Here is a 23032-nt window from a genome sequence, read left to right on the forward strand (position 1 = left end):
ATAACAATTGTAAATATTTATGCACCCAACATAGCAGCACCTCAATACATAAGGCAAATGCTAACAGCCATAAAAGGGGAAATCATAGTACAGGACACAAAGTAGACTTTAACATCCCACTTTCACCAGTGGAAAGATCATCCAGAATGAAAATAATTAAGGAAACACAAGCTTTAAATGATACATTAAACAAGATGGACTTAATTGATATTTATAGGACATTCCATCCAAAAACAACAGAATACACATTCTTCCCAAGTGCTCATGAAACATTCTCCAGGATACATCATATCTTGGGTCACAAGTCAAGCCTTGGCAAGTATAAGAAAATTGAAATCATATCAAGTATCATTTCTGACCACACTCTATGAGACTAGATGTCATTTACAGGAAAATATCTGTAAAAAATACAAACACAAGGAGGCTAAACAATACACTACTAAATAACCAAGAGATCACTGAAGAAATCAAGGAGGAAATCAAAAAATACCTAGAAACAAATGACAAGGAAAACACAATGACTCAAAAAATATGGGATGCAACAAAAGCAGTTCTAAGAGGAAAGTGTAGAGCAATACAATCCTACCTCAAGAACCAAGAAACATCTCAAATAAACAACCTAACTTTACACCTAAAGCAAATAGAGAAAGGAACAAAAAAAAACCTCAAAGTTAGCAAAAGGAAAGAAATCATAAAGATCAGATCAGAAGTAAATGAAAAAGAAATGAAGGAAACAATAGCAAAGACCAGTAAAACTAAAAGCTGTTTCTTAGAGAAGATAAAAAGAAATTGATAACCATTGTCCAGAATCATCAAAAAAAAAAAAAAAAAGGGAGAAGACAAATCAATAGAATTAGAAATGAAAAAGAAGTAACAACTGACATTGCAGAAATACAAAGGAGCATGAGAGATTACTACAAGCAACAATATTTCAATAAAATGGACCACATAGAAGAAATGGACAAATTTTTAGAAAAGTACAACCTTCCAAGTCTGAACCAGGAAGAAATAGAAAATATAAACAGACCAATCAAAAGCACTGAAATTGGGACTGTGATTAAAAATCTTCCAACAAACAAAAGCCCAGGACCAGACGGCTTCACAGGAGAATTCTATCAAACATTTAGAGAAGAGCTAACACCTATCATTCTCAAACTCTTCCAAAATACATCAGAGGGAGGAAGACTCCCAAACTCATTCTATGTGGCAACCATCACCCTGATACCAAAAGCAGACAAAGATGTCACAAAGAAAGAAAACTACAGGCCAATATCACTGATGAACATAGATCCAAAAATTCTCAACAAAATACTAGCAAACAGAATCCAAGAGCACATTAAAAGGGTTATACACCATGATCAAATGGGGTTTATCCCAGGCATGCAAGGATTCTTCAATATACGCAAATCAATCAATGTGATACACCATATTAACAATTTGAAGGAGAAAAACCATATGATCATCTCAATAGAAGCAGAAAAAGCTTTGGGCAAAATTCAACACTGATTTATGATATAAACCCTCCAGAAAGTAGGCATAGAGGAACTTACCTCAACATAATAAGGGCCATATATGACAAACCCACAGCCAACATCATTCTCAATGGTGAAAAACTGAAACCATTTCCTCTAAGATCAGGAACAAGACAAGGTTGCCCACTCTTTCCACTATTATTCAACATAGATTTTGCAGTTTTAGCTACAGCAATCAGAGAAGAAAAAGAAATTAAAGGAATCCAAATTGGAAAAGAAGAAGTAAAGCTGTCACTGTTTGCAGAAAACATCGTACTATACATAGAGATTCCTGAAGATGCTACCAGGAAACTACTAGAGCTAGTCAATGAATTTGGTAAAGTAGCAGGATACAAAATTAATGCACTGAAATCTCTTGCATTCCTATACACTAATGATGAAAAATCTGAAAGAGAAATTAAGCAAACATTCCCATTTACCATTGCAGCAAAAAAGAATAAAATACCTAGGAATAAACCCACCTAAGAAGGCAAAAGACCTGTATGCAGAAAACTATAAGACACTGTTGGAAGAAATTGAAGAGGATACATACAGATGGAGAGATATACCATGTCCTGGGATTGGTAGAATCAACAATGTGAAAAAGACTATACTACCCAAAGCAATATACAGATTCAATGCAATCCCTGTACAACTACCAATGGCATTTTTCACAGAACTAGAACAAAAAATTACACAATGTGTATGGAAACAGAAAAGACCCCGAATAACCAAATTCATCTTGAGAAAGAAAAATGGAGCTGGAGGAATCAGGCTCCCTGACTTCAGACTATACTATAAAACTACAGTAATAAAGGCAGTATGGTACTTGCACAAAAACAGAAACATAGATCAATGGAGCAGGATAGAAAGTCCAGAGATAAACCCACGCACATATGGTCAACTAATCTATGACAAAGGAGGCAAGGATATACAATGGAGAAAGGACAGCCTCTTCAATAATTGGTGCTGGGATAACTGGACAGCTACGTGTAAAAGAATGAAATTAGAACATTCCCTAACCCCATACACAAAAATAAACTCAAAATGGATTAAAGACGTAAATGTAAGGCCAGACACTATAAAACTCTTAGAGGAAAACATAGGTAGAAGACTCTATGACATAAATCACAGCAAGAACTTCTTTGACCCACCTCCAAGAGAAATGGAAATAAAACCAAAAATAAACAAATCGGACCTAATGAAACTTGAAAGCTTTTCTGCAGCAAAGGAATCCATAAACAAGACGAAAAGACAGCCCTCAGAATGGGAGAAAATATTTGCAAATGAAGCAACTGACAAAGGATTAATCTCCAAAATTTACAAGCAGCTCAAGCAGCTCAATACAAAAATTCAAGCAAACCAATCCACAAATGGGCTGAAGACCTAAATAGACATTTCTCCAAAGAAGATATACAGATTGCCAACAAACACATGAAAAGATGCTCAATATCACTATTCATTACAGAAATGCAAATCAAAACTACCATGAGGTGTCACCTCACACCATTCAGAATGGTCATCATCAAAAAAATCTACAAAAAATAAATGCTGGAGAGGGTGTGGAGAAAACGGGACCCTCTTGCACTCTTAGTGGGAATGTAAATTGATACAGCCACTATGGAGAACAGTATGGAGATTCCTTAAAAAAGTAAAAATAGAACTACCATATGGCCCAGCAATCTCACTAATGGGCATATACCCTGAGAAAACCATAATTCAAAAAGAGTCATGTACCACAATGTTCATTGCAGCTCTATTTACAATAGCCAGGGCATGGAAACAACCTAAGTGTCAATCAACTGATGAATGGATAAAGAAGACATGGCATATATATAAATGGAATATTACTCAGCCATAAAAAGTAACAAACTGAGTTTCTGTAGTAGGTGGATGGTCCTAGAGACTGTCACACAGAGTGAAATAATTCAGAAAGTGAAAAACAAATACTGTATGGTAACACATATATATGGAATCTAAAAAAAGAAAAAGTTCTGAAGAATGTAAGGGCAGGACAGGAATGAAAATGCAGACATTGAGAATGGACTTGAAGACACAGGGTATGGGAAGTATAAGCTGGGACAAAGTGAGAATGTGGCATTGACATATATACACTACCAAATATAAAATAGATAGGTAGTGGGGAGCATCTGCATATCACAGGGAGATCAGCTCGGTGCTTTGTGACCACTTAGAGGGGTGGGATAGGGAGGGCGGGAGGGAGACTCAAGATGGAGGAGATATGGTGATATATGTATATGTATAGCTGATTCAATTTGTTATGAAGCAGAATCTTACACACCACTGTAAAGCAATTATACTCCAATAAAGATGTTAACAAAAACTAAAGACTCCCACCCCTATTCCATATCCTCTCCATCATCCTTAATTCTAATTTCTCTTTGAAAATGATAAAAGAAAGTTTAGAATTCTGAATTCATTGCTACTTGTAAGGACTATTAAAAAATTGCAAAAAAAAAGAGTTGAAGGTATTAATATTTGAGATGAAATAACATATAATATGAACTAGAATAGAAATATTTTTATAAAATTAGGATTTTTATTTCAAATGCAATATTGTGGAGATTAAAGATAATGGAGAATGTATATCAAAGGATGCATTTTTAAAGACTTGCATGTATCTTTCTATAAAATTAATCTTTCTAGAACTCTGGAGACAAGTTGGTTTCAAAGAAATTATTCTGCTTCAGAGAGAACACACAGCAACTTTAGTGGAGGACTGCATATTGATTCCAGGAGAAAAACTTGTTAAAATGCTTTTCCTGTTAAAAAATTGTATCCAAAAATTAAATTAAATTAAATTATATTAAAACAATAAACCTATTTAGTTGATAAATTTAACCACCAATCAGTCCGTGGAAACTATCCACAAAGAGGAGACATATCTACTGATTGAAGAATAGTTAAGAAACATATTTGAATTAAGTAAATAAAGGCCAATCGATTCTTTGATTATAGGTGATTTGGTATTCTTAATCAGACATAGTCAAAAAAACTAAGTCAGCTAATACTGCTCAGTAATACAAATAGGAAAGCAAGTGTTCAAATCAAAAACAAGTAGTTTGAACAGAAAAGGGGGTTTGCAAGTGAAATCATCTATTTCTTATGATTGTTTTCATACTTTCATAATGAACAAACAGCCCCATTCACAGTCACCTGTTTTAAGTCTTATTTTTGGGTGGGTGGCATTGATAAGTTAATTCCAGATGTCCTCGGCTAGATGGCCCATGTGCGATTCATTACTTCATTTGTCAAAAATGAGGAACTCATTATTCTTTGTATTCATGTTGGCATATAACGAATTTTAATAGCTTTTTAAATACTAGCTTATGTGTTGCATTAACTTCATCAGAGAGTTCAAACTGCAGAACTAAATTTTTTTTTCTATCATATGTTTCTACATTAGAGCATATCTCTACTGAAATTGATTTAGGTGAGATAGTAACTATGAAAACAAAAGACCTGCTGCCCAGTGGAGATGATTTGCATCCAGAAGGACTTCTTTCCCTATCACAGGCATGAAAAAAATTATGGTCAGTGTGAGCTAGGGGCAAAACCCAGGAAACATTTGAAACATCTCCTTTAGAACATGCAAAAGGTGAGGACTGCTCTTTGGCTGGCCTGGAGGATGGCAATGCCTCTACGAGTAGCTTCAAGAGATGCTGAGTTTTAGAGAAAGGTGTGACTAACTTAGGTGAGGAACTCCTTGCTAGAGAACTATTACTCTCAAGGGCAAATAAAATTGATCATTTATAGAAATATATTTCTGAAAAAAATATATTTACTTATAAATACAGTACAACCATAGATTTTTTTATAAGTACTTGCTAAACTGAATTTAAAAAGAACTCTCTACTCAAAAATATTTACAACATTCAAATTAAATTAGAAAAATAAGAATGCAACCTTATATCATGGACTTCTAAATAAATAAACAAATACCTAAAATAGCATGTAATCCAAACAATTAAGCCCTCTATACATACAACACACACACACACAAACACCAACACACACACACACACCTCGCTTTTGTCTTTCCCTAGCTTATGCCAAAATATTTTAGTTTATATATGTATATATGCATATATATGTACAAGATATATAGATATATATACACATATCTATCTATCTATCATTATCTATTAATCTATCAAACAACAAAACGTAGAAACAGGTGAGTCAAGGTATGTAAGAAATCAAGAAATAAGAGTAACTAGGAAAATATGGAAGATTAGATGTCCTGGATTGCCGTACCATGTGTTAAGGTAAGAAACACAAGAACATGGGTATGGATGAGCAAGGAAACATATATATGTATTGCAATGTACCCACAAGTGAAACTTCCCAAGAAGTAAGTATTGTAGGCAATGTGGCAAGACTGGGCAGGGAACATAGCCACAAGCAGGAGAATGAGTTTCCTGAGTGCACAACATGAGATCTGAAGGTGAATCCATTTCCTCTCAGCATAGGAAAGGGTTTGGGCTCTCACACTAAGGATGATGTGGGAGCATCTTATAAATGGAGGTTATAAGAATTCTTGTATAAACCTGTTCATGTGGTCTGAATTTGTGTCCTTTCCAGAATTATCTACTGAACATAGACATTCCCCCAATTTCTTGACTCTGCATATTATTATAGGGTTAAAATGGAGCCAGGAATGAGTCTAATACTCACAATTACATATATTACAAGATAAATATATACGCATGTATAGTACACTATAAAGATAATCATACTGAATTCTATGAATTAATATAGGAACCTAATAACAAGAAAAACCTGAATTGTGGGACTTCCCTGGTGGCACAGTGGTTAAGAATACACCTGCCAGAAGACCTCAGACTTCCCAAAAGAGTGCGCAAGGAGAGGGGGTATGGAGCACTGCATAAACGAGCTCCAGAGATGGACATGAGGCACAGCTGTCAGTGAGGACACCAGAGATGGGCATGAAATGATAAAGCTTCTGCTGCAGCCACCAAGAAGCCTGTGTGCAAGCACAGGTCACTATCCAACCTCTCCTCCCAGGAGCCTGTGCAGTCCACCACTGCCAGGGTGCCGTGATCCAGGGACAACTTCCCCAGGAGAACATATGGCATGCCTCAGGCTGTTGCAACATCACGCTGGCCTCTGCTGCCACAGGCTCACCCTCCATCCCGTACCCCTCCCTCCCCCTGGCCTGAGTGAGCTAGAGCCCCTTAATCAGCTGCTACTTTAACACCATCCTGTCAGAGTGAAGAAGAGATGCGCTCAGGTGACCTACATGCAGAAGCAGGCCCAAATCCAAAGCTGAAGCCCAAGAGCTGTGCGAACAAAGGAGAGAAAGGGAAATTTCTCCAAGCAACCTCAGGAGCAGCAGATTAAATCTCCACAATCAACTTGATGTATCCTGAATCTCTGGAATACCTGAATAAACAATGAATCATCCTAAAATTGAGGCAGTGGACTTTGACAGCAACTGTAGACTTGGGGTTTGCTTTCTGAATCCAATTTGTTTCTGGTTTTATGTTTATCTTCATTTCATATTTAGAGTTTATTATCATTGGTAGATTTTTTTATTGATTAGGTTGCTCTCTTCCTTTTTTTTTACAATATAGATATAATTGTTTTTTTCCTTTTTCTCTTTCTGTGAGTGTGTATGTGTATGCTTCTTTGTGTGAGTTTATCTGTATATCATTGCTTTTACCATTTGTCCTAGGGTTCTTTCTGTCTGTTTATTTTTTGTTTTTGTACCTTTTTGGTATAGTTTTTATCACTTGTTTTCATTGATAAATTTGTTTATTGGTTTGATTGCTCTCTTCTTTCTTTCTTACTTTCTTTTTTAATGACTTTTTATTTTTTTACATTTAATGACATATTTTTTAATTTTAATAAATTTGTTTTATTTTATTATCTTTTTTCCTTTTTTATTCTCCCTTTTCTTCTGAGCCATGTGGCTGATGGGGTCTTGGTGCTCTGGCTGGGTGTCCAGCCTATGCCTCTGAGGTGGGAGAGCTGAGTTCAGGACATTGGTCCACCAGAGACCTCAGGGGTCAATGTAATATCAAAAGGCAAAAGCTCTCCCACAGATCCCATCTCAATGCTAAGACCCAGCTCCACTCAATGACCAGCAAGCTACAGTGCTGAACACCCTATGCCAGAAAACTAGGAAGACAGGAACACAACAACATCCAGTAGCAGAGAGACTGCCTAAAATAATAATAAGATCACTGACACCCCAAAACATACTACCAAACACAGTTCTGCCCACCAGAAAGACAAGAACCAGCCTCATCCACCAGAACACAGGCACTAGTCCCCTCCACCAGGAAGCCTACCCAACACAATGAACCACCCTTAGTCACTAGGGGCAGACCCCCAAAACAATGGGAACTACGAACATGGAGCCTGCAAAAAGAAGACCCCCAAACACAGTAAGTTAAACAAAATGAAAAGAAAGAGAAATACACGGCAGATGAAGGAGCAAGGTAAAAACTCACCAGACCAAACAAATGTATCAGAAATAAGCAAACTACCTGTAAAAGAATTCAGTGTAATGATAGTAAAGATGATTCAAAATCTTGGAAACAGAATGGATGAAACACAAGAAACATTTAACAAAGATCTAGAAAAACTAAAGAGCAAAGAAACAATGATGAACAACACAGTAGATAAAATTAAATATTCTCTAGAAGGAATCAATAGCAGAATAAATGAGACAGAAGAACTGATAAGTGACCTGGAAGATAAAATACTGGAAATAACTACCACAGAGCAGAATAAAGAAAAAAGAATGAAAAGAATTGATGACAGTCTCAGAGACCTCTGGGACCACATTAAACACACCAACATTAAAAGTATAGGGGTCCAAGAAGAAGAAGAGATAAAGAAAGGGACTGAGAAAATATTTGAAGAGATTATAGTTGAAAACATCCCTAATATGGGAAAGGAAACAGTCAATCAATTTCAGGAAGTGCAGAGAGTCCCATAGAGGATAAATCCAAGGAGAAACACACCAAGACACATACTAATCAAACTATCAAAAATTAAATACAAACAAAAAATATTAAAAGCAGTAAGGGAAAATCAACAAATAACATACAAGGAAATCCCCATAAGGGTAACAGCTGATCTTTCAGCAGAAACTCTGCAAAGCAGAAGGGAATGGCAGGACATATTTACAGTGGTGAAAGGGAAAAACCTACAACCAAGATTACTGGACCAGAAAGGATCTCAATCAGATTTGACAGAGAAATTAAAACTTTTACAGACAAGCAAAAGCTAAGAGCATTCAGGACCACCAAGCCAGCTTTACAACAAATGCTAAAGGAATTTCTCTAGGCAGGAAACACAAAAGAAAGAAAAGACCTACAATAACAAACCCAAATCAATTAAGAAAATGGTAATAGGAACTACATATCAATAACTACCTTAAAGGTAAATGGATTAAATGATCCAACTAAAAGATATACACTGCCTGAATGATTACAAACACAAGACCTGTATATATGCTGTCTACAAGAGACCCACTTCAGACGTAGGGAGATGTACAGACTGAAGGTGAGGGGATGGCAAAAGACATTCCATGCAAATGGAAATCAAAAGAAAGCTGGAGGAGCAATTCTCATCTCAGAAAAAAATATACTTTAAAGTAAAGACTATTACAAGGGACAAAGAAGGACACTACATAATGATGACAGGATCAATCCAAGAAGAAGATATGAGAACTGTAAATATTTATGCACCCAACATAGGAGCACCTCAATACATAAGGCTAATGCTAACAGCCTTCAATGGGGAAATCGACAGTAACACAATAATACTAGGGGACTTTAATACCCCACTTTCACCAATGGACAGATCATCCAAAATGAAAATATATAAGGAAACACAAGTTTTAAATGATACATTAAGCAAGATGGACTTAATTGATATTTATAGCATATTCCATGCAAAATGAGCAGATTATACTTTTGTCTCAAGTGCTAATGGAACATTCTCCAGGATAGATCATATCTTGGGTCACAAATCAAGCTTTGGTAAATTTAAGAATATTGAAATCAAATAAATTAACTTTTCTGACCACAACGCTTTGAGACTAGATATCAAATAGAGGAAAAAATCTGTAAAAAATACAAACACTTGGAGGGTAAACAATACACTACTAAATAACCAAGAGATCACTGAAGAAATCAAAGAGGAAATCAAAAAAATACCTAGAAAAAAAGGACAAAGAAAACACAATGACCCAAAACCTATGGGATAGAACAAAAGCAGTTCTAAGAGGGAAGTTTAGAGCAATACTATCCTACCACAAGAAACAACTCAAATAAACAACCTAACTTTACACCTAAAGCAACTAGAGAAAGAAGAACAAAAATCCCCGAAGTTAGCAGTAGGAAAGAAATCATAAAGAACAGATCAGAAATAAATGAGAAAGAAATGAAGAAAACAATAGCAAACATCTATAAGAGTAAAAGCTGGTTCTTTGAGAAGATAAACAAAATTTATAAACCATTAGACTGACTCATTAAGAAAAAAAGGGAGAAGACTCAAATCAACAGTATTAGAAACGAAAAATAAGTAACAACTGACACTGCAGAAATACAAAGGATCATAAGAGATAATTACAAGCAAGTATATGCCAAGAAAATGGGCAACCTGGAATAAATGGACAAATTCTTAGAAAAGGACAACCTTCCAAGACTGAACCAGGAAGAAATAGAAAATCTAAACAGACCAATCACAAGCACTGAAATTGAGACTGTGATTAAAAACCTTCCAAACACAAAAGCCCAGGACCAGATGGCTTCACAGGCAAATTCTATCAAACATTTAGAGAATAACTAACACCTATACTTCTCAAACTCTTTCAAAATATAGAAGAGGGAGGAACACTCTCAAACTCTTTCTACAAGGTCACCATCACCCTGATACCAAAACCTGACAAAGATGTCACAAAGAAAGAAAACTACAAGACAATATCACTGATGAACATAGATGAGAAAATCCTCAACAAAATATTGGAAACAGAACCCAACAGAACATTAAAAGGAACATACAGCATGCTGAAGTGGGGTTTATCCCAGGAATGCAAGAATTCTTCAATATATGCAAATAGATCAATGTGATAAACCATACTAACAAATTGAAGGGAAAAAAACATATGATCATCTCAATAGATGCAGAAAAAGCTTTAGACAAAATTCAACACCGATTTATGATATAAACCCTCCAGAAAGTAGGCATAGAGGGAACTTACCTCAACATAATAAGGGCCATGTATAACAAACCCACAGCAAACATCATTCTCAATGGTGAAAAACTGAAACCATTTTCTCTAAGATCAGGAACAAGACAAGGTTGTCCACTCTCACCACTGTTATGCAACATAGTTTTGGAAGATTTAGCCACAGCAATCAGAGAAGAAAAAGAACGTTAAGGAATCCAAATTGGATAAAAGAAGTAAAGCTGTCACTCTTTGCAGATGACGTGATACTATACATAGAGAATCCTAAAGATGCTACCAGAAAACTACTAGAGCTAATCAATTAATTGGATAAAGTAGCAGGATACAAAATTAATGCACAGAAATCTCTCACATTCCTTTACATTAATGATGAAAAATCTGAAAGTGAATTTAAGGAAATGCTCCCATTTACCATTGCAATGAAAAGAATAAAATACCTAGGAATAAACCTACCTAAGGAGACAAAAGATCTGTGTGCAGAAAACTATAAGACACCAATATAGATCAACGGAACAGGACAGAAAGCCCAGAGATAAACCCATGCACATATGGTCATGTTATCTTTGATAAAGGAGGCAAAAATATATAATGGAGAAAAGACAGCCTCTTCATTAAGTGGTGCTTGGAAAACTGGACAGCTACATGTAAAGGAAAGAAATTAGAACACTCCCTAACACCATACACAAAAATAAGCTCAAAATGGATTAAATCCTAAATGTAAGGTCAGACACTATAAAACTCTTAGAGGAAAATATAGGCAGAACACTCTATGACATAAATCACAGCAAGATCTTTTTTGACCTACCACCTAGAGAAATGGAAATAAAAACAAAAATAAACTAATGGGATCTAATGAAACTTAAAAGCTTTTCCACAGCAAAGGAAACCATAAACCAGATGAAAAGACAACCCTCAGAATGGGAGAAAATATTTGCAAATGAAGCAATTGACAAAGGATTAATCTCTAAAATTTACAAGCAGCTCAATATCAAAAATCAAACAACCCAATCCAAAAATGGGCAGAAGACCTAAATAGACATTTCTCCAAAGAAGATACACAGATTGCTAAGAAACAGATGAAAGGATGCTCAATATCACTATTCATTAGAGAAATGCAAATCAAAACTAAAATGAGGTATCACCTCACACCAGTCAGAATGGCCATCCTCAAAAAATCTACAAACAATAAACACTGGAGAGGGTATTGAGAAAAGTGAACCCTCTTGCACTGTTGGTGGGAATGTAAATTGATACAGCCACTATGGAGAACAGTATGGAGATTCCTTAAAAAACTAAAAATAGAACTACCATATGACCCAGTAATCCCACTACAGTGTATATATCCTGAGAAAGCCATAATTCAAATAGAGTCATGTAGCACAATGTTCATTGCAGCTCTATTTACAATAGCCAGGACATAGAAGCAATCTAAATGTCCATCGACAGATTAACGGATAAAGAAGATGTGGCACATATATAAAATGGAATATTACTCAGCCATAAAAAGAAACAAAATTTAATTATTTGTGGTGAGGTGGATGGACTCAGAGACTGTCATACAGAGTGAAGTAATTCAGAAAGAGAAAAACAAATACTGTATGCTAACACATATATATGCAATCAAAAAAAATGTTTCTGAAGAGCCTAGGGGCAGGACAGGAATAAAGATGCAGACATGGAGAATGGACTCGAGGACACAGGGAGTGGGAAGGGTAAGCTGGGATGAATTGAGAGAGTGGCATGGACATGTATACATTACCAAATATAAAATGGATAGCTAGTGGGAAGCCACTGCCTAGCACAGGGAGATCAGCTTGGTGCTTTGTGACCACCTAGATGGGTGCGGTAGGGAAGGTGGGAAGGAGATGCAAGAGGGAGGAAATATGGGGATATATGTATGTTTATAGCTGATTCACTTTGTTATAAAGCAGAAACTAAGACACTATTGTAAGGCAATTATACTCCAATAAAGATGTTTAAAAAAAGAAAGGAAAAATGAATCCATCTGCCAGTGCAGGGGACACAAGTTCAAGCCCTGGACCAGGAAGGTCCCACATGCCGTGGAGCAACTAATTCCGTGTGCCACAACTACTGAGCCCATGTGCCTAGAGTCCATGCTCTCCAAAATGAGAAGCCACCGTAATGAGAAGCCCATGCACCCGAACAAAGAAAAGCCCCATCTCCCCACAACTAGTGAAAGCCTGTGCAACAACAAAGACCGAACCCAACCAAAGTGAAATAAATATATAAATAAAATTAAGAAAAAAAAGAAAAACCTAAATTGTATTTCGCATGTGGATGAATACACTTTCTTTCCCCTAAATTTCAAATTTTTACCCAAAAACAATTTTCTGCTCAAATTTAATTTATTTAAGCAATGAGATGGACCACTTTACTCCTATAACATTCAGATTGAGTTTTATGGTTACTGCACTCAGATATTTTACTGATTTTATATTTCACTTCTATGCAGGTAAATCCATTTTATATTTAGATAGAAAATAAAATCACAAATCCCTGCTCAGTATGGACAACTGCTTCTGAAGATTACATTTTATAGATACTGTACACTTTTTCACCAATATGCTAAATTGGTGATAACTATCAACTGAGTGTAATTTCACATATCCTTGCAGACAGCCACATTTGAAGAGGGAAGGGAAGTTTAGTTATAACGTGTTGAGAAAACCTTCAGGGAAGAAAATTATTTTTAAAATAATGCAAGTGGAAGGCAAACATCTTAGAAGTAAGCATTAAAATGCTGTATTGTTTTAAATAATGTGATTTTATGTTAGATTTTCTTTTTATAAATAAAACAGATGTGTGACTCTAAAGGGGTAGCCCAAGGAACTGGAGTAATGGAGCAGTTCTGTATCTGTCTTGGTAGCGATTTGAATAGATATAATAAAATTTCATAGAATTTTATGGAACTATACCCTAAAAATATTGCATGTAAAAAAAGGTGAAATTTGAATATGATCTGTGGTTTATAGCATTGTATCAATGTCAGTTTCCTGATTTGATCATTGTGCCATTGTTATGTAGAATATTTTCATTGGGGCAAGGTGAGGGATGGGCCCACAGGGAATCTTTGTATTATTTTTGCAACTTTTATGTGAGTCTAAGGTTATTTCAATAAACAAAGATAAATGATGTGGTCCTTCCTTGGGAAATGAGAAAAGAAGAAAGAAAAATGACTTTATAAAAAGAAGGCAACAATGATTAATATTGTCATAAATAATAAAATTTCCAGAATCCAAAATAATCCTACTAAGATTGTTAGCAAATATAGCTCATGACATAGGAAGCTGCTCTGGTGGTGTCTGACATTGCTTTAGAGCCTCTTACCTGTTTTTACTGTTTGCCAGCCCAGGGAGAAGGGGCTGCGAGCCTGCAAGTTGTATGAGGAGATTGGGCTGTGGTTGTCAGTAGCTGGACTCCAGGAAAGTGTGGCTGTGCTCTCAGTGATTTCCTCAACGATCACTATCCCTGGTGGGCCTGGGGGACCTATAAGCAAAAGGGAATGGATAAAGTTAAGGTCAAGCCATGAGAAATTGTATTTCCAGTAAGGACCCAACAAAACTAGTAAGTATCTTAATGAAATACATATTTAGTAATGAACGTTGACAGTAAAAAGTAAATGAGATGCATGTTGGTTTCCATGATTTCTGGGGATAACTTAATTATAGTTCAGATTTTTTTTTTCTAATACTTTGTGCTTGGAGGCAGTTAGCATTGCATTTTATAGAAGAGGAAAATATAATTAAAAACAAATACAAGGATTTGAATGTCAGGAGCAACTATGACTCTTGAAATCAATCACAGCTTACAGAAGCAACAACAGAGTGATAGGCAATGCTATCAGGAACAGAAACAATCCCATCATTACCACAAACCTACAGGTGTATGGCCCTAATTTTCATGTTCACGAAGAGTACAGTGTGCAAATAGTGTGATGTACCTATCAAGTAGCTTAAATTCAAACAGGGAGTGCTTCCCTGGTGATGTCGTGGTTGAGAATCTGCCTGCCAATGCAAGGGACATGGTTTCGAGCCCTGGTCTGGGAAGATCCCACATGCCGCGGAGCAACTAGGCCCGTGAGCCACAACTACTGAGACTGTGCGTCTGGAGCTTGTGCTCCGCAGCAAGAGAGGCCGCGACAGTGAGAGACCCGCGTACTGTGATGAAGAGTGACCCCCGCTCGCCGCAACTAGAGAAAGCCCACGCACAGAAACGAAGACCCAACATAGCCAAAACAAAAAAATTCAAACAGGGAACAATGAAAGGCTCTGAAATAATGAGATTTCAGACCAAGAAAGAGTATATACTAGAAGTGAGACATGGAAAAATGATTAGATGATGATAATGATGATGACTTTGGTGAGGGTGAGAAGATGATGAATTAGAGAAGATTATTGCCCTTTTTGATCATAAAAAGTTGGTATAGAATAGTGATTATCAAGTGATGTGCACGTAGACTCCAGCTTCAAAAAACAACCAAGATCTGATATGAGGAGAAATATACCTCTGTATTACTACTTCTAAAACAGGGATTTCTAATAACATTCAAAAATATGTAGAGTGTTGATATTTTAGTGGCTAAGAACAATGCCAGTTTCCTTATTAACATTTTTGTATTCCCAAATATGGACAATGCAAGCTGCAAGAATGCTTTTATTTTCAATGAAAAATATAATCCATCTTTAAATATTTTATTTTCCAAATTAGTCCTTATGTAGCAAGTTACTCTCTGGATTTGGGGATTATGAAGTCTGAGCAGTAAGGGCTGACCTAGACTGTAAGGAGCTAAGAAATGGTGGAATGCTAAAGAGATGGAGACAGTAAAGACCTCTGAGTACAAAATAAGGAAGGGACGATGAGATGGACAAAGTGTTTTTTGAACATCACCAAGTGAATGACATTTTTAGGAAATGAGAAATGAGTGTTTTATCAAGAGTAAGAAGAACCAGCAGTGGCTAGCAGAGACTCAAGACTTAGAAGACAAGGACTATTCCATCAGAAAGGTGACAAAAGACTGGGATTGTGAGCAAATGTGTAGAGGATAACCATGAGCAGTGGCATATCTTTTTCCTCTGAGAGCAATTAAGGAAGAAACAATGAATAGAGAGATAAAGCTTTTGAAATGTTAAGAAGGGAAGCTGGGAGAGCTCATTTGGGAAGGTTCTCCTTTTTTCACTAAAGAAGAAAAAATTATCCACAGAAAGTGAAGGTTGTTGGGTGAGGATGGGATTGGGAGCTAGAGGAGAATGGAAAATGTCTGAATAAGCCCATGATAAAAGAGGAAAGACATGAAGAAGAGGGAAATATAAGTATTTTGGAATAGTCCTGGAGTTCAAGTTTGGTTCAATAACATAATTTTGAAGTGGAACTGACCAAGTCAACAAATAGGTTAGAAAGCCAGGACCAGGGCCAGAAAAAGTGGTTAATTGGGTCAATTTAGATTTAGTTTACAAATTTGATATGACATCATCAAAGTTGCCAATGGTATAAATGACCATAGTCTCAAGGAGGACTAGAGAGTCAAGTGAAGCCAGAATGGTGTTGGCAGACTAGAATAAAAGAGCAGAGTCCAGGAAACCAGGTTTTTATGAGGGGAAGATGTAAGAATAAGAAATTGTGAGAAGAAAATAGTAGGATTTGTGATTTAAGTGTAGGGAACTTTTGATGAGAATTTGTGTTTATCTGGAATGAAGTGGGAAATATAATTATTAGGTCAAGGACTTATGGAAGAATATGTTTGATGTGTCACCAATATAAATTAAAGTTCAGAGTATTAAAATGGTAGCTAAGAAGGAGGTGTGGAAGATAAATGAGATCCAGGTACTGAAGATGTCTAACAAGTTGTTAGACTGCAGTGACATGGATATGGACGAGTGAGTCTAATGATAATAAAGATAAGAATATTAACTGTAATAATAATACCAATAGCTACCATATCCTCACTGTACTGTATTAAGTCATTAAGTATTTTGCAAACATTAACTTGTTCACCTATTTCTATGTCTCTGTGAGGTGGGCATTATAATCCCTATTTCATAGAGGACATAAGGGAATCTCAAAGAGCTAGTTTGGTCGATTAATAATAAATAAGTTACATAGTCAATAACCTTACTATACGTTAGGTGTTACACTAGGCAGTAGGTATCAGAGAATCCCTTCTAGTGAGGAGAAATTATTCACCCAAGTAGCTCTGCTAGTGAATGGCACAGCAGAGATCTGAATTCAGATCTGATTGTAAAGCCTGATTTGTTCAAGAAAGCAAGGATTACAGAGATCCTTCTTCCTTTTCCTGTTAATTATGGAGTACTTTCAGTTGAAGGAATGAAAGAAAGAGAAAAAGTGTGTGTTGGGGAATGACACATTTAAATTATGTAGTAGAGATAAACATAACATTGAAGAAACTGTTTAGGACTTTGTGGCAGTCTGTGTATGAGATAGCCACCAACACTTTCTTTCCTCCTTGTACGTGCAGGTCATTCCCTTTTTGAAAGGTGAATCCTATTCTTTCAATCCCGTTGAATTTGGGTTGGCCTGTGACTACAGGCATACTTCAGTGATACTGTGGATTTTTTTCTAGATGACCATAATAAAGCTAATATTGCAATAAAGCAAGTCACACAATTTTTTTTTGATTTCTAAGTGCATATAAAATTATGTTTACATCATACTATAGTCTATCAAGTGTGCAATAACATTATTTCTATAAAAGCAATGTACATACCTTAATTAAAAATACTTTATTGCTAAAAACTGCTAACCATTATTTGAGCCTTCAGTAGGTCATAATCTTTTAGCTGGTGGAGGGTCTTGTCTCAAAATTGACAGCTGCTGACTGATTGAGGTGGTGGTTGCTGAAGGGTGGGGTGCATGTGGCAGTTTCTTAAATTAAGTCAACAATGAAGTTTGCCACATAGATTGACTGTTCCTTTCATGAATGAGTTCTCTGTAACATACTATGATGCTAGATAACATTTTACCCAAAGTAGAATTTCTTTCAAAATTGGAGTCAGTCCTCCCAAACAATTTTCATAATTGTTTCAACAATTTTCATAGCACCTTTGCCAAGGTAGTTTCCATCCCAAGAAACCATTTTCTTAACACATCTGTAAGAAGTAACTCTTCATTTGTTAAAGTTGTATCATGAGAATGCAGGAATTCAGTCACAGCTACAACCTACACTTCAAACTTTAGTACTCTTGCTATTTCCACTACATCTTCCTCTACTGAAGTCTTGAATCCCTCAGTCATCCATAAAAGTTGGAATCACCTCCTTCCGAATTCCTGCTAATGTTGATATTTTGACTTCTTCCCATGAATCACAAATGTGCATAATGGAATTATGATGGTGAATCCTTTCCTGAAGGTTTTCAGTTTATTTTACTCAGATCCATCAGAGGAATCACTGTCTATGGCAGTTGTAGCCTTATGAAATGTATTTCTGAAATAAAAAGACTTGAAAGTCAAAATTACTCCTTGATCCATGGGCTGCAGAATGGATATTGTGTTAGCAGGTATGAAAACAACATAAATCTTGTTGTACATCTCCATCAGAGCTCTTGGGTCACCAGGTGCATTATCATTGAGCTTTAATATTTTGAAAGAAATCTTTTTTCTCTGAGCAGTAAGTCTCAACAGTGGGCTTCAAATATTGAGTAAACCATGTTGTAAACAGATATACTGTCACCCATGCTTTGTTGTTCCACTTATAGAGCACAGGCAGAGTATATTTAGGCCCTAGGATTTTCAGAATGGTAAATGAGCATTGGTTTCAACTGAGAGTCACCAGCTGCATTAGCCCCTAACAAGAGAGTCAACCTGCCTGTTGAAGCTTTGAAGTCATGCATTGACATCTCCTCTCTAGCTGTGAAAGTCCTAGATGGCATCTTCTTCCAATAGAAGGATGTTTCATGTACATTGAAAATAAGTTATCCAGTGGAGCCACTTTTATTAATTATCCTAGCTAGATCTTCTGGATAACTGGCTGCAGCTTCTACATCAGCACTTGCTGCTTCACCTTGTACTTTTATGTTATGGAGATGGTTTCTTTCCTTAAACCTCAGGAACCAACCTCTGCTACTTTCAAACTTTTCTTTTGCAGCTCTCTCACCTCAGTCTTCATAAAATTGAAGAGAGTTAGGGCTTTGCTCTGGATTAGGCATTGGCTTAAGAGAATGTTGTGGCTGGTTTGATCTTCTGTTCAGAACTAAAACTTTCTTCATATCAGCAATAAGCCTCTTTTGCTTTCTTATCATCTGTGTATTCACTGGAGTAGCACTTTTAATTTCCTTCAAAAACTTTCCTTTGCATTCAAGAGACATAGATTTCAGCTAATCTCAACTTTAGACATGCTTTCCTCTCTAAGCTTAATCATTTCTAGCTTTTGATTTAAAGTGAGAGACCTGAGACACTTTCTTTAACTTGAACACTTAGAGGCCATTGTAGTGTTATTAACTAGTCCAATATCAATATTGTTGTGTCTCAGGGAATAGGAAGGCCCAAGGAGAGGGAGAGATATAGGGGGACAGATGGTCAGCGGAGTGATAAGAACACATACAACATTTATCAGTTAAATTTGCTTTCTTATATGGGTGTAGTTCATGGTGCCCCCAAACAATTGCAATTGTAGTATCAAATATCACTGATTGCAGAGTACCATAACAAATACAACAATAATAAAAAAGTTTTAAACATTGCAAAAATTACCAAAATGTGACACAGAGACACAAAATGAGAAAATGCTTTTGGAAAAATTGTGCTGATAGACTTCTTTGATGCAGGGTTGCCACAAATCTTCAATTTATAAAAAATGCAATATCTGCAAAGTGCAATAAAGTACAATAAAATGAAGTATGCCTATATTTGACCCAGATGACAATGGTAGAAGTGACACAGCATAACTTTTGAGGAGAAATCATAAGAAGTTTTGCAGCTTCATCCCATGTCTCCTGGAATGCTTATGGGAAAATCCAGCTGCCTAGTTAGAAGTCCTATTAAACTGAGCTACCATTCTGTCAGGAAGTCCAAGCTAGCCATTTAGAGAATCCCATGGAGAGAGGGATATCCAACTTGCCCTCAGCTATTCCAGTCATCTCAGCCCAGGCACCAGACATGTGAAGAAGCCTTCAAGTGATTCCAGCTTCAGCCACCTTTAGACACATGTGCATGAGAAATCCCTGCTAAGAACGTAGCTATGCCTGTCAGCTGACAAAACCGTGAGAGCAAATAATGTATGGATATTTTAAGCCACAAATTTTGGGGAAACAATGGATAATTGGAACAGACTTCAAAATAGTCTGATTTGAGAGTTTGTTCATAGGTAGGGAATTTGTCAGGAGAATCTTTAACATGCTTTGAAAAAAGACTTGAAATTTAGCTATTGCATTCAAATAGGAATAACTACCAACATAATTCATTTATTAAGTTCTTCCATATTGTTCCATTTCACCCATTCTATTCATTTATGTCTTCAGAAAGAATTAACGATCACCTACATGTGAGGCATGATAGGAGATATTGTGGAAAGTAACTATTAGTTAACTTAAATAAAATAATTTGCCTTTCTGAGTATTAAATCTCTACTAAAATATTTAAATTATTTCTCTTAAAAAACATATATTTCTCTTAATAATAGGCAATAATTACTCTAAATACTTTTAAAAACTTCAGCTGGAACAAAAAAATGGAACTTACAACATAATTAATAAATCCCCAAGTATTTTTCTTTATATTTGGCTATTTTCCCAAATATAGTCCTTAGCAAAATAATCAGTGACAGTGAACAAGATTTATGTACCCAGGATGCTGATTGTGGCTGTGCAATTATGTATAATTACAAGCCACTGTAAATAATTAATTGTCCAATAATCATGTAATGTTTAAATCATAAAACCTTAAAATAAAATAGTAGGCAGCCATTAAACTGCCTAATATTTAGGACACTTTAATGATATGGGAAATGTTCACAAAAAAAAACAGAATGCAAAATTATATGTTAATATAAATGTATAAATAGTAATTTGCCTAATGTGTATAGGAAAAGACTGGAAAGAAATGCATTAAAGTGTACATGGTGGTTATTGCTTGGAGCTGAAGCTATAATGATTTAAATTTTATTCTTTATACTTGTTTGGATTTTCCAATTCTGTACAATAAGTATGTATTACTTCTAAAATTATTTTAAAAGTCATTATTTTAAACAATGCTTCCATATTGTGATATGTATGTACTATTCTAAGTAAATTCTATTTAAGCATTTGCTTATTCCTAGTATGTGTGTGGAAAGCCCTGTGCTGAGTGGTGGGAGAAAGGTGGGGGAAATGGTTTATAGGAGGATAAAATAGGGTTCCAACCCCAGGTGTGTTTAAAATCCAGGGCAGAGAGAGATCTTTTACAAAAAACTAATGCCAGGCAATAATAACGTTGCACATTAGTACATATGACATCTCATTATAGCACTTGTTACATTGGCTATAATTATTTTTATGTAAGTTCCATCTGTCTGAATATTCAGCATGGTAATTGGTATATATTAGTCCCTCAGTAAATATCTGTAGAAGAAGAGATGAAAGGGAGAAGGGAGAAGAAGGAAGAAGAGATTTGGAAAGACGAAAGGAGATTTGTTTTGAATTTGAAATGCTGTGTAAAAACTAACAAGTTTTAAAATAAAGTAATTATCATGTAAGACAAAGATCCAATATGACAGCCTCTTTTTTTGTTAAATCAAAATATTTGAGTTAACAGTTTTTTTGTTTTGTTTTGTTTTGTTTTTCAGTTAAGAGTAGAGTAGGTTGGTAATAAAAATGAAAGACTAGGTCCGCGAACGAAGAAAACCTTTTCATATGATTTAATACTAAGGCTCATCATTATTAGAAACTTAGAGTATTAAGGTCTATGGACAGACAACTTTTTTACATCTTTGTAAATCTGAAAGATTGTTATGAATACAGTATTATAAAAATATTCTAAAAATTAGTGATGAACCAAGATGGCGGAGTAGAGGGATGTGCTCTCACCCCCTCTCATGAGAACACCAGAATCACAACTAACTACTGGACAATCATCGACAGGAAGACACTGGAACTCACCAAAAATGACACCCCACATCCAAAGACAAAGGAGAAGCCACAATGAGACGGTCGGAGGGGTGCAGTCACGGTAAAACCAAATCCCATAACTGGTGGGTGGGTGACTCACCGACTGGTGAACACATACCACAGAAGTCCACCCACTGGAGTGAAGGTTCTGAGCCCCACAACAGGCTTCCCAACCTGGGGGTCTGGCAATGGGAAGAGGAATTCCTAGAGAATCAGACTTTGAAGCCTAGTGGGAAGTGATTGCAGGACTTTGACAGGACTGGGGGAAACAGAGACTCCACTCTTGGAGGGCACACACAAAGTAGTGTGTGCATCAGGACCAGGGGAAGGAGCAGTGACCCCAGGGGACACTGAACCAGACCTACCTGCTAATGTTGGAGGGTCTCTTGCAGAGGCGGGGGGTGGCTTGGTTTCACCGTGAGGAAAAGGACACTGGCAGCAGAAGTTCTGGGAAGTACTCTGTGGTGTGAGCCCTCCCAGAGTCTCTCATTAGCCCCACCAAAGAGCCCAGGTAGGCTCCAGTGTTGGGTTGCATCAGGCAAAACAACCAACAGGGAGGGAACCAAGCCTCACATATCAACAGTCAAGTGGATTAGAGTTTTACTGAGCTCTGCCCATGAGAGCAACAGTCAGCTGTACCCACCACCAGTCCCTCCCATCAAGCCTCTTAGATAGCCTCATCCACCAGAGGGCCAAAAGCAGAAGCAAGAAGAACTACAATCCTGCCGCCTATGGAACAAAAACCACATTCACAGAAAGATAGACAATATGAAAAGGCAGAGGGCTATATACCAGATGAAGGAACAAGATAAAACCCCAGAAAAACAACTAAATGAAGTGGAGATAGGCAACCTTCCAGAAAAATAATTCAGAATAATGACAGTGAAGATGATCCAGGATCTCGGAAAAAGAATGGAGGCAAAGATTGAGAAGATGCAAGAAATGTTTAAAAAAGGCCTAGAAGAATTAAAGAACAAACAAACAGAGATGAACAATACAATAACTGAAATGAAAACTACACTAGAATGAATAAATAGCACAATAACTGAGGCAGAAGAATGGATAAATGACCTGGAACACAGAATGGTGGAATTCACAGCTGTCGAACAGAATAAAGAAAAAAGAATGAAAAGAAATGAAGACAGCCTAAGGGACCT

The 23032-nt window shown here is 36.4% G+C and overlaps 1 protein-coding gene across 1 annotated transcript in view; it reads right to left on the reverse strand.

Moving 5' to 3' along the window:
- CNTN5 (contactin 5) overlaps window positions 1-23032 on the reverse strand; it is a 519618-nt gene that overhangs the window by 84810 nt on the left and 411776 nt on the right. The window contains exon 15 of the mRNA XM_073807952.1: window positions 14110-14268. Coding sequence (XP_073664053.1) covers window positions 14110-14268 — 159 coding nt within the window. The remainder of the gene's footprint in view (window positions 1-14109; window positions 14269-23032) is intronic.

This window comes from Tursiops truncatus, chromosome 8, assembly GCF_011762595.2.
Source record: "Tursiops truncatus isolate mTurTru1 chromosome 8, mTurTru1.mat.Y, whole genome shotgun sequence".
Classification (NCBI taxonomy): domain Eukaryota; kingdom Metazoa; phylum Chordata; class Mammalia; order Artiodactyla; family Delphinidae; genus Tursiops; species Tursiops truncatus.